The sequence below is a fragment of the Tiliqua scincoides genome, chromosome 4 (assembly GCF_035046505.1).
Source record: "Tiliqua scincoides isolate rTilSci1 chromosome 4, rTilSci1.hap2, whole genome shotgun sequence".
Lineage (NCBI taxonomy): Eukaryota > Metazoa > Chordata > Lepidosauria > Squamata > Scincidae > Tiliqua > Tiliqua scincoides.
The window spans coordinates 39,435,676-39,462,383 of NC_089824.1; the positions used below are offsets into that span (position 1 = coordinate 39,435,676).

General features: G+C 42.0%; 1 protein-coding gene across 2 annotated transcripts in view; it reads right to left on the reverse strand.

Moving 5' to 3' along the window:
- Positions 1-26,708, reverse strand: part of PREX2 (phosphatidylinositol-3,4,5-trisphosphate dependent Rac exchange factor 2) — a 167,055-nt gene that overhangs the window by 61,613 nt on the left and 78,734 nt on the right. For both annotated transcript variants that reach the window (XR_010794303.1, XM_066623633.1), the window contains exons 20-25: positions 26,295-26,431; positions 21,668-21,785; positions 20,160-20,344; positions 14,159-14,320; positions 8,718-8,940; positions 6,766-6,973 (exon numbers count right to left, since the gene is read on the reverse strand). Coding sequence is in view for 1 of the 2 variants with exons in the window: in XM_066623633.1 (XP_066479730.1) it covers positions 6,766-6,973; positions 8,718-8,940; positions 14,159-14,320; positions 20,160-20,344; positions 21,668-21,785; positions 26,295-26,431 (1,033 nt within the window). In the remaining variant the exon portion in view is untranslated. The remainder of the gene's footprint in view (positions 1-6,765; positions 6,974-8,717; positions 8,941-14,158; positions 14,321-20,159; positions 20,345-21,667; positions 21,786-26,294; positions 26,432-26,708) is intronic.

The following is a 26,708-nucleotide window of genomic DNA, read 5'->3' on the forward strand; positions in this document are numbered from 1 at the left end:
ACTGATGATTTTATTTTGGGACATGCTTTTACAAGTTGTTAATCACATTGTGCATTTTTGTTATAAAAGTAACAAAATTTCCCCAAAAGCAAGCTATAAATACCTGTAATAAAATAAATAAAAACATTAAGTTGTTTTGCATCTAATTATTCACACTGACTGAAATTTACTAGCTGGGCACAGAATGACAAAGAGGACTGCCTTGCATAAAATAGGATGACTGCCTTATAACTGAATCAAATCAATGGTCCATCTGGTTCAGACTGGCAGTGGCTGTTCAATATCTTTTCAGTTTTACTATATGAAGTCTTGTAAATGGCCATACCAGAGACTGAACCTGAAACCCATGTATGCAAAGCATGTGCTCTTATCAAGCAATATCCTTCATGTCAATGTCTGCTAAAAGTATGTGCATTTATACACATACAGGCACACACAGAGAGCCACACAATCCAGGCCACATTTTTCCTATTCTTCATCAGAGTTTTAAAAATAGGCCTCTGGGTATCCTGTTTCCTGAACAAAACTGCTTTCTTCTACAACAATTAATCACTGTCAGCCCACTCAAAGTCCATAAGGAATAGTGATAAAACCGTGATTCCAGGTAGTAAAAGGACTATACCCTTTCAAAATTAATCTGAACATCTTATATCGATTTCCTATTGGTTCACTTTATCAAAACTACTTGTTACCAAATAATGTACAATTCCCTTGTGTGTTGCTAACATTTGCAGCTATGTGACTCACAAAGTTTATCTATTCTTAATTATAGCATATTCACTCCTGCATGAAAAAAATAGGAAAAAGTTATTGATGTTTTACATCACATACGCTACGGAACAGAAAAATAGCAAACATGAGAGCTTGGTAAGTAGAAAGTTATTAAAATATCAGAAGAACCTTCAAAATGAAACTATTGATCATAAGATGAATGATTTTTAAGAATTTATAATATTTTTCTTGATTCACCGTGGTTAAGCTCTTTCAGCTTTGTCATATTTATGGCTGTAGTACTTATAAATGAAATATCTTTATAGGAATCTGTTTAATCTATCATTTGAAAAAAAAATTACAAATGTGCTGAAATTATATGGTAATTAAAAGAATATGATATACACATACATTTTTCATGTCATTCAAATGCAGAAATGCATACTCATTTTTCTACATCACTATTGGCCTTAAGAGACCCAAGGAATTCCCCATATGAGGAATCATGGGAGGTGGACTTAGACCTGGAAGATCCAGGTTCGAATCCCCATTCAGCCATGAAGCTTCCTGGGTGACCCTGGGCCAGTCACTTTCTCTCAGCCTCACCTACCTCACAAGGTTGTTATGAGGACAAAAGGAGGGGAGCAGCTGTGTACACAGCCCTGAGCTCTTTGGAGGAAGGATGGTATAAAAATGTGAAAAATAAATAAATAGAACACTTGTTTTTATGTTCATTAAAGTCAAACATTTTTAGTGTTTTACCAATCACTGCAACATCTGCCTTCATGGCAGAAGACCTAAGGCAGATACCGCTGCCCGAACAGCCCCTCCTGACCAAGGAATTAAGTCAGATAGAGGTTGAAAGAGAAGATGTTTCAGACTTCATTGATAAATGAAAGATCAATAAGTCACCGGGCCCTGATGGCATCCACCCAAGAGTTAAGGAATTAAAGAATGAAGTTGCTGATCTCTTGACTAAAATATGCAACTTGTCCCTCAAAACGGCCACAGTGCCAGATTGGAGGATAGCAAATGCCATACCAATCTTTAAAAAGGGAAAGAGAGGGGACCCGGGAAACTATAGGCCGGTCAGCCTAACATCTATACCAGGTAAGTTGGTGGAATGCCTCATCAAAGATAGAATCTCAAAACACAAGGACAAACAGGCCTTGCTCAGGGAGAATCAGCATGGCTTCTGTAAGGGTAAGTCTTGCCTCACGAACCTTACAGAATTCTTTGAAAAGGTCAACAGGCACGTGGATGCGGGAGAACCTGTGGACATCATATATCTGGACTTTCAGAAGGCATTCGACATGGTCCCTCACCAAAGGCTACTGAAAAACCTCTACAGTCAGGGAATTAGAGGACAGGTCCTCTCCTGGATTGAGACCTGGTTGAAGACCAGGAAACAGAGAGTGAGTGTCAATGGACAATTTTCACAATGGAGAGAGGTGAAAAAAGGTGTGCCCCAAGGATCTGTCCTGGGACCAGTGTCCTGGGACCGGTGCTTTTCAACCTCTTCATAAATGACCTGGAGATAGGGTTGAGCAGTGAGGTGGCTACTTTTGCAGACACCAAACTTTTCCGAGTGCTGAAGACCAGACATGATTGTGCGGAGCTCCAGAAGGATCTCTCCAAACTGGCAGAATGGGCAGCAAAATGGCAGATGCGTTTCAATGTCAGTAAGTGTAAAGTCATGCACACTGGGGCAAAAAATCAAAACTTCACATATAGGCTAATGGGTTCTGAGCTGTCTGTGACAGATCAGGAGAGAGATCTTGGGGTGCTGGTGGACAGGTTGATGAAAGTGTCAACCCATTGTGTGGCGGCAGTAAAGAAGGCCACTTCTATGCTTGGGATCATTAGAAAAGGTATTGAGAACAAAATGGCTAATATAATGCATTTGGAGGAGGAGAGAGGAGGAGGTTAGTACAATGTTCAAATAAATAAGAACATAGGAACAGCTCCACTGGATCAGGCCATAGGCCCATCTAGTCCAGCTTCCTGTATCTCACAGCAGCCCACCAAATGCCCCAGGGAGCACACCAGATAACAAGAGACCTCATCCTGGTGCCCTCCCCTGCATCTCGCATTCTGACATAGCCCATTTCTAAAATCAGGAGGTTGCACATACACATCATGGCTTGTAACCCGTAATGGACTTTTCCTCCAGAAACTTGTCCAATCCCCTCTAAAGGCGTCCAGGCCAGATGCCATCACCACATCCTGTGGCAAGGAGTTCCACAGACCAACCACACGCTGAGTAAAGAAATATTTTCTTTTGTCTGTTCTAATTCTCCCAACACTCAATTTTAGTGGATGTCCCCTGGTTCTGGTGTTATGTGAGAGTGTAAAGAGCATCTCTCTATCCACTCTGTCCATCCCCTGCATAATTTTGTATGCCTCGATCATGTCCCCCCTCAGGCGCCTCTTTTCTAGGCTGAAGAGGCCCAAACCTTTCCTCATAAGGAAGGTGCCCCAGCCCAGTAATCATCTTAGTCGCTCTCTTTTGCACCTTTTCCATTTCCACTATGTCTTTTTTGAGATGCAGTGACCAGAACTGGACACAATACTCCAGGTGTGGCCTTACCATCGATTTGTACAACGGCATTATAATAGTCACACTAGCACTTAAGGCAGGTAAGGGAACAAAGCTGTCCATCTGTGCACCATATGGCCTTTTCCCTAGTGGCATCCTCACTCTAGATCCCCTTGCCTGAGAAAACCTGTCTGAACAGTTCACTGATGAATTTTAGAAGGCTGGTTTAAACCTTGCTTTAATTCAGGAAAGCATTCAGGTCACTGGGGCAAATAATGCTAGCCAGCTGATCTTTATATATTTATTTAAAATATTTATTATCCTGCCTTTCCTCCTATAAATGAGACACCCAGGTGACTAACAGAAGTTTAAAAAGATAAACAGAAGGAGACAACCACAAAAGGTAAAAGCTGCAGAACATGATATTTATAATAAAAGCTGAAAAAACGGCAGCATAGCAAAAGGAATAAGAACAAACAACAGAATCAGATAGTGACAATATACATAGCAATCCAATTTACAGTAAACAACTAAAAATGGCCTAGGGAGAAAAATCAAGCAAAAAAAGGGGGGGACACACAACTTTAGCCCCTGCCAGAAGGTTGACAGGGACCTGCTAACCTTAAACTTGGTGTCCTGCCCATGGCTTTTGCCAGTTCTGGAGGTTCCTTTCGAGTTCAGAAGAAGAAGCAAGCCTAGTCCGAGGCTGTCATAAAAGAGCTTTATTTGTCTATAACACAACAGCGTCAACTTACAAGAGTACCTCCAGGTATTCAGGGGGATCTCTAGGCATAAACTTGCAACATTTCCAAGCATCAGACTTACATGGTCCTCTCTAGACCTTTTAAGGCAACCCCATGGGCAATGTAGCCTCTAGCTTCCATCAGTAAGGCCTGGGAGCAAGATGGCAATGGCTGAATACAGGAGCTTATATAGACTAGCTGTTTACTTGCACTGATTAATCTGGAAATTGTGCTAATTGGCAAGAAATAAATTGATAACAAAATGATTCTCATCATTAAAAGACATCTTATCAAACAGGTATAGTGGATAATTGGACAGGCTGATATAAGTAAGTGATGTTCCCATAATCTGGGGGAAGGGTTATCTGGCAAGTGCATCTAGGTTGATAAATGTGAAAACTGAACATAGCCTGTGGCTTTGGAGTAGACACGCATCTCATTGCCCCATTTTCACAACTTCAGGCAGGTGCAGCTGCTAAGGTCATTATTCTGAGTCCAATTTTTCACATGCTTCTCATGGGAATAGCTCAGTGGGAAAGCAGACAGTTCCCAGGGACTGGGAGACATAAAGACAATGGCTGACAGGCACACAAGATGGAAAATGGTTGCTGGCCTTGCACCAGCCATTAAAGGAGGTCATTCCAGAGTAGTGGCATCACTAGAAAGAAAGCTCTGTCCCCTGTGGCCATCAACCTGGTCTCAGTCACATATGGCACCAGCAGCAGGGCCGCCTGATCTCCTCTAGCTAGAAATAGTCTTTTGCACTGCACTTGCCAATTAATCCTTGGCCCCTACACTTACTCACCAGTAAGTGGGTGTCTTCCAGGTGTCAGCATTAGGCTCCTTTACAGCAGACCCACATAAAAACATAGAGCTCCCTGGTGCTCGAAATTTAAAAAGTTTGGGTTGATGATAACATCAAGCTACCTGATTGGAAGACTGCAACCTACCTGGGCTCGCCACTCCACCCTTTTACCTAGACCAGTGCTTTCCAAACTCCGACAAGGGAGCTGGGAGCTCTGTAAGTGTATGTGGGGGAGGGGATACGCCAGCAGCACAATCCCCAGGATCCTGCTGCTTCCAGGGATGGGAGGTGAGTTTTCTACTCATCAGCCTGCAGCGCTGGAGTCCTGGAGGTTCCAGTGGGTCCAGGGAGCCCTTCACATGGCTCCTCAAACCTCCAAACATGATAAAAATAGGAAAAAAGGGCACTTGCGGTTTCATGACAAAAACCTTGCCTGTTTTCTTCTATTTTTAACATGTTTGGAGATGCGAGGAGCCCTGCAGAGGGTTTCCTGGACTTCTCAGAACCCCTTGGACTCCAGCACTGGAGACTGGTGAATGAAAACCCCCCTTCCATCCTTGGCAGCAGTGTGATCCTGGGGATTGCATTGCTGCTATAGCCCCTCCCTGCCCCTTAAAGGGGTAGGGACAAGTGCTTCCCTGGCTGGTGGATCATGACCCACTAGCATGGGAACCACTGACATAGACAGACAGATTAGGTTGTCCAATGCCAAGCTAGCAAGCAAAATAGCATACTAAACAGTCAGAAATTTTTCTGAATCCACAAAACCACTCACTGGTAATGGGAGTTTCAAACAGACAAGGACAAAAGCCAAAGGATGCCCCAGCAGCTTTTTAGGCTGCTGAACCTGCACAAAAGATTCTCGGCAGATAGAAGTTTCCAAAAATATGGAAAAATAGGCAAAAAAGAAAAAACCCAGAGCATTCATCACAACAACCAGATTTCCATCCCAAAGCCTGATCTGAAAGAATCAAAGCCAGACTGAGCCATCCAAAGCCAGACTGAAAGAAGCCCAGGTAGTTTCATCCAGGACCTACTGAAGCCAAGGTGCCACCACCCACTCAATCAGTTTGCCCATAAATTTGATACTGACCATGCCAACATGATGTAGACCAGGGACGGGTGAACTTTAATGCTGCTTTCTATGTCAGAGATGAAATAATCCTTATCCATTCCTTATCCATTCAGCCAGCCCCACTGGGCAGATCTGACAAGCCAAGCTGGGCAAAGGTCAACGAGACAGATGGCTGGCCTACTTTTGTTTGTTTTTACTTTGGAACACTAGTATCTCACTATAATGTTATCATACATAACTTTTTTTGTGAACTGCTCCAAAAGTCCATTAACATATGTGAGCAGCATATTTTCATTTTAGAAAAGTAATTCATGTACCCCAACTTCTGCCTGTGGCAGAAACATTGTGGGGAATAAGATCACTCCAATTATCTTAAGGGTGAGCGGGTACCAACCTCCCCTTCTCCCTGACTCATATGAACCTGCTTTTATTAATCAGACTATTGATACGTCTAACTCAATACTATTTACTCCAGCTGCTTCACAGGCTGCTACTGAATATTCTTTGCACTTAGCTAACATCCCAATCCTATCCCACTTTCCAGACCTGATGCAGCCCTAAGGCAAGGGAACAAACATTTCATTACCAGAAAGGCCTCTGTGACAGTCACCCCATCTCAGGATGTAGTGCACACCCAATAGGCATGGCTGGATCAGCACTGGAAAGTTAGTTAGGATTGGGTTGTTAGGCCCATTTCAAAGGCGGAAGTCCTTTTGAACTCACTGTGGCTTACTTCTGCATTGACATGCATAGGATTATGGTATAAGTTCCTTCTATCTTGAATATAGCTGCTAAACTACAGTGTTAAGAAAGATTGCTCCTAGAGTAGGTATAAGATAATGCATTCATGTCCAAAGTCTACAGGTACTGTATATTCCATAGATTTACTTACTCATCTATTTGAGAAACACAGTTTTCCACCTCTTTCACTGCAGCTTGCAGTTTGCACAACAGCTTCTGGTAGATATCTTGTGTTTCTAGATCCTCTTCTTTTAACAGGTATCTCAGACCATGGCCATCCTGTTGACCCAAGGAGTGTCCCGATGGAGCTGCCATGGTAGTAATTGTATGCTGTATATAAACCATAGGACTCAGTTTACCTGGGCATGATGGAAATAAAATCAAATGCATAAATAGTTTGTAAAGTATGCTGATCTCTGAAGCTCAGTTATTTTTAAACAAAAACAGATAGTCAATTCTTCCAATTAAAAATTATGCCGAGTTAAAAATTCAATTTGCACCCATTTGGTACTTAACATGGGAGCTTGAAGCATGTGCAGATATTAACCCTTTTTTTGTAAAAGTAATTAAAATTGTAGATATAGAAGTGAGACTTTTTTCTGTTAGGCAAAAGTGACAGGTTGTGATGAGGTTGATGAGGTGGTGAAGAGGATAAAGGGTGCAATCCTAACCCCTTATGTCAGTGCTTTCCAGCACTGGCATAGTGGTGCAAATGTGCTGCATCCTGCAGTTGGGTGTCACTCACAGAGGCTTCTTCAAAGTAAGGGAATGTTTGTTCTCTTACCTTGGAGCTGCATTGCCCTTATGTCAGTGCTGGAAAGCATTGACATAAGGTGTTACGATTGCACCCAAAATTGATGAGGTTGTGTTTATGTAAACAGCCCAAGCATTGAGGACATAGTTATACATAGTTCTTTGCAAAAGCTAACTGGTCATTAATATCTGTTAGAGTTGCAACCCTTTGTCTGGTAAAGAGTTGTATGGAACCTTGGATGAGCAGGCACACAGAACAGCATACACCAGCAGAGTTCTTTGAATGCAGTGGTTATATTTCAGAGCAAGGGTTATCACAGGTAGAGTAATCAGTAAACAGTCCTAGTCAGCACAATGAGCAGTCAGTCCATAAACAACAAATCCAAATCAGTTTTCCAAGATACACAGTCAAAGTTCATTCCATGGTCAGTAACAACATGTATATACTCACATCCAGACTCCCAAGTTACTGGCAGCAGTTCAGTAGTCTCCTACTACACTCCTACTGCTGCACTGGAAGCTCAACAGACCAAACATTAAGTAGTTGGAGTGGCCAATCAGTGTAGGCTAAGCCACACCCAGGGTGAGGCAGTCACAGGTGTTTGCTGATCCTGCTGACTCCAGCAATCTGCACCTGTTCCTGAACCACCTAGTTGGCTGTGTTTCTGTCTTACCCAGAACATAAACCTGACAATATCCATCAGCAGAATTCCCATCAAAATTCCCACTAACTCTGAGCTGAAAGGAGGAGTAACTATTGTGAACATTCTCATCCGTATCAAGAAGCATTCCCCCTTTTGGCCATTTTGGGGGAGGGGCCGATTGCTTCAAAAGGAAACAAAATGCTTTTGCTGGCATCCATCTGGCATCCCAACAAGTACAAAGACCTCTGCCATGAACAGAATTCTCCTTTCATTCATGCAAGATGGTTCCATTTGCTGAGTGAACTCCTGATGGAAGAAGCAGGTCTGAATTGCCCATTGCACAGGCTGGAGCTTACTCCAGGGCAAAGGGATAAATGTCACCTCAGGAAGACTTCCCACCTGCTAAATTGTCCCATATGATGCAACACAAGCTGTGCTGGTGCTGGTGCAACAGCACAAAGGAATTTGCACTGAATTGGGCTGTAAGAAGCAGCAGCACTCAGGGCAAAAAAATTACAAAGAATAAGGTAGATAAAAGAGGAACAGAAAAAGTTGTGGTTTTTTAAGAAAATATTTCATACTATCCTGAAAACAATATTTCTGAGCTGAAAAATAAGACAGGAAAATATTTGGTACAGTATGACAGGTGGGATTGTAAGAGGAGGGCTGTCTCTGCAGATTTCTGTGTGTCCACCCAACCGCTTACCTTGATCAGTGTGTTTGTTTTCTTTTTCATGTGAAGGATGCTTTCTGCTATCTAGCTGAACACCAAAGGCACTGCCAAGTGATGTTGAGGTTTTCGGATATGAGACTTCCATCACATTGATGTGGCAGTTAGTTGGGCAGAAATCACTGCTGTGCAATGGTGAGACCTTTGACTTGGCTTGCTTAAAGGTAGGCCAAGCTCGGTTTTTTAGAACCCGTGAAAACTGCAAGTGAGAAAATAAAGGAAAGCATATATTAGTGTCAAAAATAATTACCTAACATTTTGCTTTTTCAAGATTCAAACACATTTAGCTCAATTTACTTATTTTTTCAAAAATGAGAATATTGCTCTCTGTCACCGTAATTGCTCTTGGTGTTAAAATGGAGGAAAGAGGGTTCCCCCCCCTTCTTTTCAAACACTTTGAATAACCATGTTGTTTCTAGTATTATAGAAGCCACCTGGTACTCAAGTTCTCGGGTGTGAATGGTATATTCAGAATACCCTTCAATCCAGGTATGCTTTGAAAATATTCTCAAGTGGGAAGTGTAAGGGAATGTCATATGATATACAGCAGTAGTTCCCAAACTGGTGAGTCACAACCCACCAGCCAGGGAAACCCTAGTCTCTGCCCCCTTAAGGTGTGAGGAGAAGGCAGCAACACAATCACCAGGATTGCGCCACTGCCGGGGATGAAAGTGGGTGTTTTGAAGTGCTGGCCTCCTGGGGGATGTGGGGAGCCCACAGATGCCTCTGCAGGGCCTCCCAAGCCTCAGAATGCTTCAAAATAGTGATTGCAACCCACTTCCAGTTTGTGAAAGCAGAACAGGAAGTGGTCCACAATCACTATTTTGAAGCATTCTGAGGCTTGGGGAACCCTGCAGGGGTGTTTGCAGGCTCTTCACACACCCCAAGAGGCCAGTGCTGCCAGGGGTAAGTTCAAAACACTTCCTAATTTTCCCTGGCAGTGATGCGATCCTGGCAATTGTGTCGCTGCCTTCACTCCTTCCCTGCAACAACTTACGTGGTTTCAGATATTTTTTGAACTCCCTGATGAGAAGACTGAGCAATGCAATTGACTGATTACTTTTCTGGCTCTGGCAAAGTATGAAGCTTCTTATCGAGCCTTCTGTGAGATATCCCAACACCTGCTATGGTGTACACCTGCAACCTGGTGTAGCTCAAGCACTGCTAACATTTTAATTCTATCAAGATACACAAAAGCAGACTCCTACATTCTGGACAATGGAAGCAATAACTGCCAACTTTTTTCTTACCCTTAAGTATTCCTTTAACTGGTAGGTAGAACTGGGTTCATGAGTTAACTTCCTGATATACAAGCAGATTCCTTCCTGTGTACTTGCCTAAAACCTGCATCTGTTTAACTAGTGAGGTGAGGAAATTTCAAGTGAGCTCAGTTGGGATCTCATTATAATCTCTATAAAGTACAAATATGGAGTGAAAAACAGCGAGGAGAAAAATATGGAATGATTGAAATTTCTTCCATATCATCAGATTTATGGAAAGCCTAAAGCAGCCTGATTCAGGATAAATATGGGTTCTCCTAAGGACTCATTCCTCTAGGGACCAAACAATTTTGTTTTCTACCAAGAGAAGACTTGTTAAATTGATTTCCAGTTTTTAAATATGCAAAATATCCACATTTTAGATGACTACACATCATAATGTAGGATGCTAAGATTTTTTTAACTGAGCGTAGTCCAACAGCAATTTTCTTATAGGCCTACCAAGAACCACAGTCCAGTCCTAGAGTCACTGGTGTCACGCGGGGGGTGTGGGTCGCACTGGGTGACACGCCGGGGGTGATGCGCCCTGGGGGAGGATGCGCTAACATCCCAGGGTTAGGAGCTACTGTGTCATGCCATACACCGTTGGATGTGGAATGGCCAGCTGAGTGCAGTGCAAAAAAAGAATTGAAATCGCTCCTTTTGTTCAAAAGTTATGGCCAAAAAACTGGAAGGAAAAAATGCATGGAGCCCTATGGAAAGTGAAAGTGAGCCGTAGCGCACATTTATTCGTGAGTAGGCGAACTTGCCATGGAAAGGGCAGGCTGAGAGGAATCCAACAACACCACAATGGTCCCAATCCAATGAATGCAGCCCCAAAACAAACACCCGAGAATCTCCCCCCAGCTGCGAGTCTGAGCCAAAACAAAGCCACATGGCTGCGTTTACTCATGAGTAGGCGGACTTGCCTTAGTCAAGGCAGGCTGAGAGGTTTCAAGGACGTCAGAATGGTCCTCATCCAATGAGTGCAGCCCCAAAAAACACCAGAGAAGGAGGTTCCTCCCTCCCAGTCTATGGAGCCTTATGGAAAGCAAAGAAGCCTCTCAGTCGCATTTACTCGCAAGTAGGCAGACGTGCCTTTGCTGGTGGTCAGGCCAGGCAAAGGGGACACCAGAAGGATCCTGATGCAATGGAGCTGGAGTGCAACAGAAGGCAGCCCCCTCCCCCCCCCAAAAAAAAAAGAACAAAAATGAGGCTTGAATGGTAAGGGAAAGTTGTCTATTTTGCACTTGCATAGCCAGGTGGGTCTTTATCTTGATTGCCTGAAATAGAAGACCTTCAAACTGGGCACTGGGAGGGCTGGAAATCTCACGATTCTTTTTGGGGGGTTGTTACTGCAGGCAGACTACAGAGTAAGACCCATTGACCACTATGGGACTTACTTCAGAGTAGACATGCATAGGATTGGGCTCACAGGCTGCAATCCTACCCACACTTTCCTGAGAGTAAGCCCCATTGACCACAATAGGACTTTCTTCAGAGCAGATTCACTTGGTGGAACAGGACTGGCTCCCCCTTATTAAATTATTTTATTTTAATTTAATTATTTATAATTATTTATTTTAATTCCTTGATGATGTCACTTCTGGCCATGACATCACTTCCAATGGGTCCTGGGCAGATTGTCATTCTAAAAAGTGGGTCCCAGTGTTAGAAGTTTGAGAACTGCTGCAATAAGGTGTTAGTAAGTTGACACAGGGTGTGTGTGTGTGAGAGAGAGAGAGACAGAGACAGAGATTCTACAAGTTTTCAAAATCACTGAAATCAGAGTTTGGAGGAATAAGACCATCATGTTATATATCAATCAATATGTAATTTCATGCAGAATGCAATGAAACAATCCACACTGAAATATCTGTGTTATAACAAAAGGTACAGCCCAAAAACCAGTGGGGGCGGGGCGATGGTACATCATCACACCCACCTGGGGCGTTGCCCCATCCACTACATGGGGTGACACGCAGGCCTCCCGCACCAGGTGACGCGAATCCTAGTGACACCACTGCAGGCTACAGTGACAAAGATTTAAACACAAATGCCCATTCCTACATACAGTTCTATTGTTCACCAATATTTTAACTTAAATTCATGATGATGTGGAATTTTTAAAAGATATTTACCTGCTTACAGGTATCAACAGGAAATAATATTTCTATCCAAGTAGACTTGTACTTACATATTACCCCTAAAAATGTGAAACTAGGACAAGAGGAGCACTAAGGATATTGAAAGAACAAGTACAGCAGTACATGTTTCACATTTAAATCTCCCACACATCCTCTCCCACGGAGACCAAATGCCTGGTTATAATTTAATCAGCTCATAAGCAAGGCCAAATTTATTGTCATGCAAGCATCAGAAAAATCTGTAGATTATTGAACTGGACTTAAAACTTCTGTCAGAAGTAATGGGATAATAATAAAAACTGCAGGAAGCCACTGGGTTTCTATTTATAGATTTCAAACTTTCACAGTGAAACTAACAGCACAGCTAAAGCATTCCCAGACACTTTTGTTACTATGGTTACAATTACCTCCCTAAAAGAAAGACATAGCTGTTCTTGGAATAAAGCATATTACTAACAGTCAGCAAGAATAAAACACATTTTTGAAAATAACAAATGTGCACCTTGATTATGGAAATGGTCCTATCTGAGCATTTTGATCAAATGTGTGGGCCTTTAGTAAAATAATATCATAGTAATTATATGCCTTCTCCATGTGAATGTGCCAGTGTACTTCCCTTTGACCCAATATGATCTTACTATTCTTGTCCTGGACACTGCACATCACAGTGCAGTTCTTCTACAAATAGGAAGGAATATATGAAAAGCACAACTCAGCTGATCTACTGACTAAACAGAATTTATGACTGAGAAATTTTAAATGCTCATCTATCTACATGAAGTGGACAAATAAAATGTGCCTGCAATTATTTGAACCAAGAAACTTTAAATTTGTTCTATAAATGCGTGCAAGGATGTTATAGCTTTTCTCTGCTTGCCAGATTCCAACACTGAATATGCCAATTTCCAGGTCCAAAATGTCTTCATTTTCACCAAAAACAAAGGAAAAAACACCATTCTGTAGTTCGTACGTAAAACACATTGTTCAAGACTCATTGTTCTTAAGAAATGCAAATAAGCAGAGGTTAGCAACATGCATTTACATGGACACAAGCTTTGCACACTAAAATGCTGCCATTCATAAAATTGTCAATTGCATATGACAGTGGTTCCCAAACTTACCATGCTCATGGTGCCCTTCTCCCACAGTGCCCTGTTGCAGTGGTGCCTCACCAGCACTCTCCCAAGATCTCACAACATCTCACAAGAATAGCATGAGATCTTGTGAAAACAACACGATCCCTGCCCATCCAAGATGGTGGCACCCAGGAGAGCCAGGAACCTCCCATGGCACATCCATGAGTTTGCCATGGCACCCCAAAGCATTGCAACACACAGTTTGGAAACCACTAGCATAAGACATATCCTAAACATAAGGTGTCAGCTGATTTGCAATTACCTAACAAACAGCTTTTTTCTGCATTTTTAGCCTAATTCATCACAGATGACATCACAGAAATTATCATATTTTTTCAGATCTTTCCTTTACGTAGTCAGGAAACTTTCAAGCCCACTCCCAGATTTGGAACATTTGTCCATTTTCCTACATGCACCGTACTGTACATATCCCATATCCATCCATGCCATGGGAATATCCTCAACCAGATCTTTGGTAAGATCTTATAGACAACAGCATCCTGCCTCTTCCTGAATATTTAGGAATTGTTCATCACAGCAGCATCTGCACAGTTACAGCTTTCTGACTAGCACCTTACAGGCAGGTGCCTAGAACCACAAAAAGAACAGTCAAGTAGAAATTCACTTAACTAATTTCTACATCTCTATTGACAAAGTTCATACATGTATTACCAATACAGTATGGAAGATCACTCTGGTAAATGATTTACATTGGGACAAAGACAAGCTACAATACCACACAGATTCACAGATGGTGCAACTATTTCCTTTCATCTCTTTTACAGCAAGACTCTGACAAAATGGAAAACTTTTTTTAAAAATATTTTTGCATTCCAAACAAACGCAACACATCCAAAAACACTTCTGATCCTTACCTTTTTATAACTCGTGATTCTTCTGCAGATGTGCTCAATTTTCTCACTGCAAATGGCACTAAATTTACTTTGTAGATCCATGGGAATTACATCATCTAAGCTATTCAAGTTATTACAGTTTTGCACAAACTGCTCATCACTTTTTGCTAGTGCTTCAAGAATCTGTAAAGTACAATAAAAATTATGTCACAGAGAGCCTATTTTCACTTGACATTCTAAAAAGCTATCCGTGTAACTGTATATAAAATGCGGAACAATAAATGGTTTGTTCTTGAATAGAATGTTTCTTTTCAGATCAGTGATCCCTCTCCATTTACAGTAACAAGCAGATCTGCCCCAGAGAAAGGAATAAATTGAGGCAATTTGCCCAAAGTCCCTGCAAAACAAGGGACCCAGCTCCTCCATGTACTATTTGGCAGCAGGGGCAAAAAAATTGTGCTTGGAGCCCCCACGAACACGGGTATACAGGTCCAGCCTATTTATACACGGATTTGACTCAACACGAATGGCCCCTGCAAATGAGAAGGAATGTGCTGATCCCTGGAAAAGGGGAAAAATGCATCCCTTTAAAATCAGTTTTTAAAACTGAACAGTCCTTTAACAACAGCCTCCTTAATGAGACAGAGAGAGAGGGCAGCAGGCTAACAATCCATCAACTCTATCTCTCTCCTTCGGACCCCTCCCTTCCCCTAGCATGGAGAACAAAATGTGATCATTTTGCATTGGTGAAGGGAGGGGCTGAGTGAAGTGCTGATGGATTGTCTTCCTAATGACTCTTAGAGTCAAAAGGTCAGCAAGGCTATTTTTCAATCACTGGAGCAAAGAAACTTTGCTTTTCAAATTGATTTGCTATAGTGGGTTTTTGTATCCATGTGAGTGCTTGGAATGGAACCCACTCGAATAAGTAGTCTCAACCTGTACTTCCTTTCAGTGCTGGGAGAAGGGTGGGAATGCTCTTCAAAGAGCACATCTATTTTGCCTTCTACCTGTCTGCCTTCTAAAGGAAGCCCATTCAGGGCTTATGAGAGGAATTTTAGTAGGGGGTACAAAGTTTCTTCGGGAGACCATTCCCAGAGGGGAAGGGGGGCAATGGGGGCAGGCAGATGGGGGGGCAAAATAGGGCAGGGGGAGGGTGTTGACAGCCACAATAGTCTTTGGAGCTCAGGTCTACTAGGCTTTTTGATGCAGAGCCCAGGTCTACCCGAACATGCAGTATTGGCAGCGAGATACAGTAATATGGAAAACCAAACACACTCTTAAGTCTCTCTAAAATTTTTGAAGTACAGAAAATTGATTGCAGAAAATTAGCATCATCGTATTTAGGCTCACACTAGAATGGATCAAAATGAACTTCCGCAGCAGCCCCACAGCTGAGTCTCTGAGCTTCTTTATACTCCTTCATGGTTATGGGATCCAGAAGACAAATTGTAGCAGGCCAGTTTCCTCCCAGATGCAACACTGAGTTAAGGAGCATCATGGATGCTTTCCTGGGCCTGGTGTGTATGGCTTGCAGCAGCAATTAACATTGCATGCACGTGGTTGTGTGTCAGCATTATGCAATGGCAGTGAGTTCAGGTAAGATAGGAAAATGTCAGGCCCCAGGAACTTTCTGGGCCCCCTCCTTTGGCTCCTGGGCCCCCTTTCTGACCCTGGGCCCAGGTACAAATTATCCCCTTAACCCCCCTCTCCTAGGCCCTGAGCCCATTTGCAGAAGAGGACGACAGGAGAAGACAGCAATGGAACAATACACCTGTGTGAAACAGCACTGCACCACTGCCTCATGTAAAAGCGTGTACTGAGGGCTTCAGGGGTCAGCCCGGTAGACCCTCTATCCCAAAAGGGCTCACAATTTAAAAAGATGCATTACAACTGCCCCAAGCCCCATGAACCAAACGGGTGGCCCTGGTAGCACTACAAACATGGAGTGGAATAGTCTCTTTCAAGAAACTCTTTTTAACCACAAGACATGCATATTAAGATTTAATGACAAGTCAATAGGTAGCCAAGGTTACAATCCTAAGCACACTTTCCTGAGAGTAAGCCCCATTGAACAAAATAGGACTTACTTCTGAGTAGACCTGGTTAGGATTCTGCCCTAAACTGCATAATTCAACAGTGCAGAATTAATCTATCATTTTGTTTTGCTACCACTATTTAATGTAAAATTGGAAGCAATTTTCTCCATTTATATCCCAGTCCTCTAGGTGCGTTATGCCGGCGGACCGCATGTGCCAATAAGCATGGCTTGGTCACTGTTGTCACAGTGCAGCCATCACTGGCTCTCCTGGGCGCCACCATCTTGAATCATGCAAGATCTCAGCAATCTTCCTTGATTCAAATGACAGCATCTGGGAGAGTATGTAAGAAGAGGCTGAGAGAGACATCCTGTGGTGCCCTTGTGAGTTTGCCACAATGGCTTTGGGCACCATGGCACACAGTTTGGGAACCACTGTCCTAGATCCTGCTGCTTTGAGGTCAGACAAAAACACCTCATTCATACTTTTATCAAGACAGAAAAAGAATAATGAATCATTAAACTATTTAAAAATTGAAAAATGTCAAATGATAGTGAAGGGTGCAATCCTAACCCCTTATGTCAGTGTTTTCCACTGCTGACATAAGGGCAATACAGCTCGGAGGTAAGGGAACAAACATTCCCTTACTTTGAGGAGCCCTCTGTGAGTGACACCAAACTGCAGGATGCAGCACATGTCCCATTGGCACTGTTATGCCAGTGCTGGAAAGCACTGACATAAGGGGTTAGGATTGCGCCCTTAGTGTACTACTGATTATCAGAATTGCGATCCTCCATCACATATTACAGGCTAAACTTGAAGTCAGAATACTGGGACAGGTGGACTCTCACTCTGGCCCACACCTCATTACTGTATATCTTATTTTCAACCAAAAAATACACAAGTTCATCTTGTTTTGAAAGACAATATATCCAGTAGTGAAAAAACACATGGCAACAAAAGTGCAATCTGGTTATTAAAAAGAGGATTGTTCTTGCTTAGGATGTAATAAAAATTGTAAGTTTTTTAAGAAGAGGCACTATAAATCTTTTTCTAACTGGAACCAGGTTAGAAATACAAGTTCTTCAGTTCAGAATGTAGGACCAACCATTATTTTATTTTTATACATTGCTCCTTTGACCATTGCCAGAACATTTTCAAATACCTCACAAACTACAAAGGCAAAACTTACTCAATACCAGTAATTAGAATAGTCTTGGGCAGTCTCACTGAACATTATGGAGGCATGCATGTGATGCATGTATTATCTCCCTGTGCACCGTCACACAGAGTTGTCAACTCTGCACAGATTGATTCCAGACTCCTGTGCCAATGCCTCAAATCAAGCAGCTGAGTCAATTGAGGTATAAACAAAGAACCAGGTTGTCTAGTAATTAATTCATCTCAAAGAGAAGTTCAAGAGGCTTGTGTCGGGGAGCATAAACTTACAAAATCTATTAGCTGTAGTTAACCTGTTTCCCATTCATAAATATCTTGCAATGCTGTTTGAAGAAAAAAAAATGCATAAGGGTCCAAGATAGAGCCCCTCAAAATGCTATTAACAGATGCAAAAAAACAATATATAAGTAATTTAAGTATCAGAAGATCCAAGCTAAAATGAGAAATATTTTCTATTTATCAGAATGAAATGAGTGTAAAGTTTCTGACTGGAATTTGCAAAAAGTCAAAGTATATAGGACAATTCCTAACAATAGCTCATTTCTTGTACACATTTAATTATATTATCCTAGAACTGAAGAGGTATTTTGCAAAGTTCATGTAATTGTACAATATTATAGCCACAAACTTTTTCAGCTGTAACATTCTGAATCTACCCATTAATTAAAGATTTCCAGTTGCTCTTAAGAGTTTAGTTTTCTGCAGTTTTAATTAACAATGCAAAGCATTTTTTCAAAAAGCATCCCTTGGCTACAACTACAAAGAATAAAGTTTAATTCAGTACCATGTCTTCTACACCCCGTTGGCTAATTTCAATTATATTTTCAACAGGGCTAAATCATTGCACTGCTACATTACTTCCCATTAAAAAAATTAAACTTCTTCAAAATCAGCCTTCACAGCTCTAATGAAAAGAAACCCATGATGATTCATTTGTTTCACATCTTTCCATAGCAAAGGGGCTCACTGAGGTTGTGATGGACCGCAGTCTTGTGAATGCTTGAATAAAAATTGCTGGTCAAATTAAATTTTGCAAAGTTAAACAAAATTGTGTCTGCTGAATCATTCATAAGGATGAGGGTTTAACCACATATTACATGAGGGAGCATGTAAACTATCCAGATAGCAATTCTAAACACCCTAACAGCCCAATCTTATTCAGTCCTATAGCCCAATCCTGAGCTGTTCGGGGCGCATGGCTGCAGCGTTGCAAAAAATGGCTGCAACTACATCCTACGCACCCAAGGCAGCCACTAGCGACACCTTAGGAGAAGAGGATTTTTGTCCCCTTCCCCCAGGTAAGCGCAGTAACCTTGCAATGGGGCTACTCAATTCACCGCCAACCCAAAGGTGGGTGGTGCATCAAGAGCTTCTGTGTAAGGCGGTAAGCCCTACACAGAGGCTTTGGGGATTCTGCCTCCCTCCCTGCTCCCTCCCCCCCAGGATGCCTCCCCCAGCCCTCTCCCTGCCTCCCCAACACGCCTCCTCCCTGAACTCTGCCCACCCTCCACTCGCCTCCCCCCTTCCGGGAACACCTCCTCCCCGCCCCCCATGCCCCCACTCACCTCTCTGCTGCTTGGTGGTCCAGACGTCAGGTACCCGCCCAGCAGTAGTCCGATGCTGGCCAGCACTGGGCTACCACCGGCGCTCGCCCAGTGGTATGATCCGCAAACATGCCTTACAGCATGTTTGCCCAAGATTGGCCACCTATTCAGTTATGGGCTGTTGCACGGAAATGCTTAACACAGTGGAACAGAGTTCTGCTGTTGTAAAATGTCATAAATTTTCCAAGCACTGCTGCAAGAGGCAGCAGCACTCCAACCACACTATGCAAGCTGCAGAAGCTAAGGCGGTGGGGGGCAGGGAGTGGGCAAAACCGAACAGGGAGGGAGGATGACAGGGGTAGGGAGGCTGTGGGAGGGGGTGGATCCAGCAGCACTGGCATGCATGAAGTCCTATCCCCTCTTAATAATCCCTTGCTCCTTTCTTCTCCTTGGACCTGTGCCAAGAAGCTGCTGCAAGTCTGAGAAAACCGATTGCGGAGCAGGAGTCTTATGGAAGGGTAAAAGGAAATAATTCCCCTTTCCCCTCCAAAGGCTCCAGATCCACCCCCTGTATCCCAACACTAGATACAGTGTGCACTTTTTTGGCATGGCTGCATTGGTGGGGGAGGATAGGATAGGATTTTTAGAAACTCAGTGGAATGGGGGGTTGTGATTTGGAAGAAAGAAGTGGATCATGGAAAAGGTTAAAGCACACCTGACTGCTTCTCTATTCCAGAAGATCGTCCCCCCCCCCCCACAGGAAAAAAGCATAGGGTACTGTGTTGCTAATTTTTGTTTCCCATTTAAAACAGTGGGCAGATTACTATTTCATGTCACGCAACATGTTGATGTTCTTAAATTTTTTTTATCAGGTACACAAGGACCTTTTGAAAACATGTTCCTGTATTAGGAATACATTTATTCAACAACAAAAACCACAGATATTATTTGAATCCCTAAGGTGCACTCTGGAGATTATACTATCTCCTGTGCAGAGTCACTGGCCATAGGTTCACAAGTTGTATCTCTAGAATTAGTTGTTGTGAGTTTAGAGTTTAATTTTTGACTGTACACCAATTTAATCTTCTTACTGGAAGATTATCTTATTATTGATGGATGACCATCAATAATAACTATCAATAGAACACAGGTCACTTACACAGAATAGGCATGAAATGACTATAATCCTACCAGTAAACACAATATGTTACTTTAGTGACAGAAGGAATAAAAAAGAATTAGAAAAAGAAAAAAGTGTTATACCTTTGCAGTTAAGCTGAAAAAGCCCTTTGGTTCAATCATCTTTTCCAGAACATGGCATTTTATTCCAGCCGTACTGTCATACTCGTAAACCACACCATACTCCAGGTGAACATTATCAACAGTCAAACTGACATGGTCCTTCCATCCGTCAATTATTGCCAAAGTGTTAAATTTGTCAATTACTTCTACAAAAGAGAGAGTGAAAATCAACTAGTTTTGCATTCTACTTATTTTTAACCACATTAACTGATTTAACTAAATTAACTTGCTATGAATAGTAAAATAATAAACAAATTAACAGCCCAATCCAACTTTCCAGAGCTGATGCAGTCTCTGTAACTGTACCCACCACCACAGGATGCAGCAAACACCCCACTGGGTTGTTATTCTGTTTAATCAAAGATGACACCAAGCTGACAGATTTGAAGAAAATGGTTGCATTTTCAAAATTTTCATGTTCTGAGCATTTTCAACAGTTCTGAAATATGACTCATTTGCTATAAGCATCTGAGGATAAACGTCTTCATGATCCAACACAGAGATAAGCACACTTGATTTCAACGAATATAGAAGAGATGCTCAGAAGATTCATCTTCCATTTTCAAGGCAAAAGTCTTTTGGGAAAATATTTCCCCAAAATCCCTTCTGCTGAGAGTGTCCACTACACTTGTTTCCCCCAATGTGCTCCTGCTTTGTATTATTTTCTCCCTTGGTTAGAGCATTCTTCTTCTCTGTATGATCTCAGACAATCAGAGAACATACAGTGAATGTGATGGTGCATAGAATTGTCTATGTACTAACATCACTGATGACCAACAAAACTAATTTAGAGTGATCTGAGTCTGGTCACACAGATTATCCTAGCAAGCAGGAAGGTAAAACCAAATGGTGTCTATTCAGGGTAATACCTGAATAGGTGAATACTGCATTATTTCACTCAAAAGAGGCTGTGAGCAATAGTTAAGAAAACCATGATAAGAGGTGACTGCATTTCTTCTTTGAATTATGTCTTATAAATGGTCAAGTTTCACATCCTACAAAGTAACATTCAACAAAATTTCTCACTTTGCATTTGAGCACCCTTATCACATATTTAGTTTATGGCAATGCTATATTAAAAGTCAGTATGCCAGGTAAAATGGTTGTAAACAAATCTAATCTACATTCAAATTAAATAAATATCAGTAGCCATAATCCAGTAGATTCCTAAAGTCAAATTAAAAATCGTTTTTAAGTGATTTTGGACATACTACAGTGTAATAGACATACTAATGATTCACATATCTGATTTTTACACATCCAGTGTAATGTCTGATGGGGAAAGTCATACATCTCCCTCTTCAATTGCAACTGGGGCACGTGCATCTCAATTTAGGAAAAGTGTACAGCTTTTCTTCTTCAGTCATAATGGAAGAATGAAGACGCAAAACCAGCTTTTGATTTTTTTGCTGTAGTGTAACATTTGAAGTTTGACTTTTGTTTACTGAGTCAGCGACAAATGATCTCACCTTCTACTTTGCAGTCAAATGCATCTCCTCCATCATTCCCCAAGGGTTTGGAGTTTGTTTTCTGGAGTTCTTCCTGGGCACTCTCAATATTGTTATATACCCACTGGATAGAATCTTGCTATAGCAAAAAAAGTAACAATGATAAAAGCTTACATTACTCAGAAAAAAAACTGTATTGTTTGCCAGGTTTATAAGAAAAGACAATTGACGTTTTTCTAAGAGTCAAATCAAAATGGAGAGCTGATTTTCTGCAAACATTGTCATCACGTCCCAACTTTTTCAGAAATTTGCTCAAGGACAAAATATCTGTCAGAGACACCATAGTTGCCAGGACACCTGGGCTTGGGCTCCCTTCCTTGTTGTAGCATAGTATGGCAAATACAAATAATGAAACTGTCAAAGCATAATAGGACATGTCAGATAATGTCCCCTGTTGAGTCACATTGTCATGGTTTCATTGATGATCCTTGCTGCACAGTACAGAAAGATATATCCCCAGACTGCCAAGACAAAAAGGTTGATGCTCCTGTTTTCCTGAACTGTATCACAAAAGCAAACAATGAAATCACTCCAGGATGGGACAGTATGATAGGAAGCATCGGTCAAGTTGATTCCAGCACCCATTCATAGTGACAACTACGTGACTTCATTCACTCTCACTGATGTAATCACATTGCCAAATTGGAACGGTTATGTGAAAATGTGATATCATCACATTCATAACTTGATCCTCGATTAGCTATGATTGAGAAGTGATTGAGAAAGAAGCCATAAGGATATTAAAAAAACAAACACCATGATGTAGAAGCAGTGACAAACAGACTGCAAACAGGTGTAAAAAAAAAGACAAGAAAGAGAGGTGGTGGGTTTGGGCATCATAATAAATAAATAAATTTTATTCTTTTTCAAGAGCATAAATTCTGCCCCCAAAACATTCAAATGGCAATTCAGCATAGCTCCTAGAGTTAACTTTAAAAGAATATTAATATATTTCAAGTCAACAATGTTAATAACCATGTAGCATTATTTATTATAATTTAGATAACCTCAACATATAGAGGTTATTTATTTTATTCAGAAGTAAGCCCATTGTGTTCAGTAAGTCTTAGCCTGCAATCCTATCTTACTCACCAGAAACAAACACCTATACCTCACCCACTTGTTTTCTAAAAGAATATTCTTTTAATAATAATTTCCTAGGAAATGACTGTATTTGGAAAGATATCAATTTCCCCAGCAGCACTCCTGATCACAAAGCTATCCTTATCACACTGTTTCATCAACAAATGATTTGCAGAGGTCATGAGAAGCAGTTTCGGTCGGAGTTGCTATAATGGAAGATCAGAAGATCATCAGGTGGATGCTGTGGTGTTGACAGCTGGCTGACAGCTCTGGGAAGGGAAGGGCTGGCTCCACAGCTGTAATCAATCAAGGCCAATGGAGACCTGGTTGGACACCTGAGCTTCATTTGACCTTGATGGGACTTTGAATGAGCTAAGGAGGTAGCTCACAGCTGAGCTGCATTTGCACTTAATGGGACACAAAGGATAAAAAGCAGCTTCAGAAGGACCAAAGGAGCCAGGATTGGGACACTGACCCAGAGGGAGAGCCGAAAGCGGGACACTGACCCAGCCGGATGCTGACTCAGAGGGAAATGCTACCTGACCCAGAGGGAACCAGACCAAGAGGGCTACCTGACCCAGACCTACAGGAGAAGGGGACTGCCAGGACTCTGCTGGAGGACACAGAAGACTGGGAAGACTGGACTGTGCTGTGCTTTGGAAACCGGATTGGACTTGAATTGGAGGCTTCAGACCTTTACCCACTGAGTTAAGTGGAGTTTTGGGGAGGGAAAGCCTCTGGACAAGAGGACTTGCAGGGAGTGTCTGTGTTCATAGTAATAAATTTGGGTAGTTGCTATAGATAAGGAGTTCTGTGTTCATTCCTTTGTACACCACAGTGGTTGTTCTAGAGATAAAGAGGGTGTTAATTAGCCAAAAAGTGGGCATTAGGAGGGAGTTGATAAATTTGGATGGGACAAATTGGCACTGTGAGCAGGATTTGAAAATTAGGATAGGACAGTTGCAGAAATCTATTACAGTTGCTTGTCAAGTGCTACACAGAGTTCACCCCAACAGTTAACAGGTTATAGAAAGGAAACCAAGAACAAAATAATAAGCATGGAACTGCAGTCTCTCTAGTCAGACCAGTTGATCTTCTCCTCATTTGTTTTTACCCCCACTTTGTTCTTATTAATTACAGGTGTACCATGGTGTTGGTGAGGGTTCCATTCCTAACTCTCCCCCCCCCCGGCAGATATTGCGAATCTGCAGATACTGGGGATGCTCTATAACAGGGGTGTCCAAAGTTTTTGGCAGAAGGGCCAAATTGTCTCTCTGACACTGTGTCGGGGGCCGGCGGGGGAAGAATTAATTTATGTTTAAAATTTGAATAAATTTACATAAGTTTACATAAATGAATATATTAAAGATTAACTTGTATGAATGAATGAAGGTCTTGCAGTAGCTCAAGGCATATAAAATGCCTTGTACAAAGCAGGGCTGGCCTTTCCTTTGCTGCCACTACTGCATCACAGATGTGAAACAAAAGCAGTGGAGGGAGCCCACAGCTAACGTGAGAGGTCAAACAAACAGTCGCCCTCACTCTGAGAGCAGTTGCGTCAGGCCAGTGTGGACTACAACAAAGCTCCAGAGAGCCAGAGGCTCACTGGGGGCTCCTGAGGGCTGCATTGAGAGGCCTCGAGGGCCGCAAGTGGCCCAGGGCTGGGGTTTGGGCACCCCTGCTCTATAAAAAGGAAGGGAAAGTAAATAAAAAACCTAACAATAGCTCTGTTACCTATGCACAGCAAAATTGCTGTGGTTGGAGGGCTGCAGGCAGTCTTCTGAGCTGCCTGCAGCCTCCTCTTCATTGTGCCAAGGCTCCTCCTTTCACCCAATGTTGCCCCAGAATACATCATGACCAGGAATAGAATGCACTATGATGCATTCTGGGGTAACATTGGGTGAAGGCTTTGAAGCTTTGAAGATTGCCTGCAGCCTTTCAAATACAACAATTTTACTGCATGTAGGTTTTTATTTACTTTCCCTTCCTTTTACAGAGTTCGGTATGTACCGATCCGTGAATAACTGAAACCACAGATGCCAAATCAGCAGATACTGGGGCATGCCTATATGTAGAAACTGCTGCTAGAAAGTCTGATGGTAAAAAGTGAATTTAAAAAATATTTGTTTCATTCACTCCACAAAGAAAAAAAAAGTTAAGCATATGCTGAGTCACAGAATCATTCTCTCCCCCTCAGAATTTTCTCTCACCCCTGCTTAAATGCAGCTGGATGAACTACAAAAATAGCATGTGTTCTAACAGAACTGAAAACAAGTCTCTAAAAGGGAAATGTGGGAAGAAATGAAAGTTAAGCAAGAACATCAAGAATGTAGTAATATTGCTTCCATATGAAACAGTAATTAGATTTTAAGTCTGTTTCCATTTTAACGTAACTGCAGAGATAGCCCTGGAGGAATCGATTTCATTCATCAAACTTACCCAAAATGGAATTTGTTTTATATTTTAAAGACTCATCATAATAAAGAGTGTATTCTTAAAGTTTTATTTCACATCACAGGTGTGCCCCCTTATCTGCAGGGGTTCCATTCTGGAACCTTCTGTGGATAGCTGAAACTGCAAATATGGGCAAACGCCCATTCCTGAAGTCTGGGGGGGCTGTCCCCCCAGAGGTGTGGGGAGCTTTGCTCTGGAGGTAAGGGGGGGCACGGGGGGGCCTAGACCCAAACCATGGATAAGTGAATTCGCGGCTACAGTATTCACGGATATGGGGGACTCCTGTATTTATAACTAAGCACCATAGCAAGGCATAAGTGCCGTGACATATTTTTATTCAGTTGTGTCAGGGAAGATAGTGAAACAGGGACCTTGCAGGATTCTAAGACTCTTCAGAATGTCTCCAGATCATTCTGCATTAGCATAATACTGTTTAGAGAGGCAGAAGCCTACTTTAGCAATCATTCAAGTCATTCTCTAGAAGCTTTATGTCCAATCGCTGTCTGGTCTCCAATAATCCTCCTAAGGTAACACTGTTGTAAAGGTTACTAAAGGATATCTTTGGTAGCAAGTAAAATATCTGGGTATCCTTTGCCCTTTTTAGTTCAGGTTTCACTTTTTATGTTTAACATCGCAGGCTCAACTGGCTTCAGTGGTAAACAATCTCACCTAAATTATAAAAAGGGGTAAAAACATTCAAGATGATGTCCCTACAGTCTGATCTTAAATAGATTTACCTGGAAGCAGGTCTACAGTAATTGGGTTTCAGAACCCAATCCTACCCAATTTTCCAGCACCGATGCAAATGGGGTGTGCATGGCATCTTGTGGCGGAGAAGCAGTTAAGAAGGCCTCCTCAAGGTAAGGTGCTGGAAAATTGGATAGGATTGGACCCTTAGTTCTGGTATGTGATACAAAATTAGATCAGACAGCAGCTTTCAACATCAATGACAAACATCTTAAAAACACTTTTTGCAGTCACTCCTCAAAAATATGTTAATTTTTTTCAAAGTAATTGTGCTTAATGTAAACAAAAGTAGTAGCATCTTTACATGCATTGGACGTCTGTATTTCCTGCAGGCTGTGACATGGGCTATAACGCTAGCATGAGTTTCTTTGCTGACATTAATTCCATTCACTTTGATTATGCACTGTCCAGGGTGAAGACCAGCAGCAGCTGCCACAGTTCCTTTAAAACATTTAAGAAAATGTTAAGTTAGAAGTTTCCAAAAAATAAAAAGGAAGCTCAGAATGTTTGCTCATTTCGATCTGGTACTGAATGAATCAGCAATTAAATAAATGTGGTTCTGGGTCAGACATGGTTGTATGAAACAGCAGACAAGGTGCAAAATGGTTGGTGCTGTTTGGTTTGATAATGCTGATAATATGCTGGAAGTAGCATATTGGAAAACCCCTGCTTCTGGAATCAGCACCTGACAAATCAGCAGGGGTAGAGTAACTGTCCC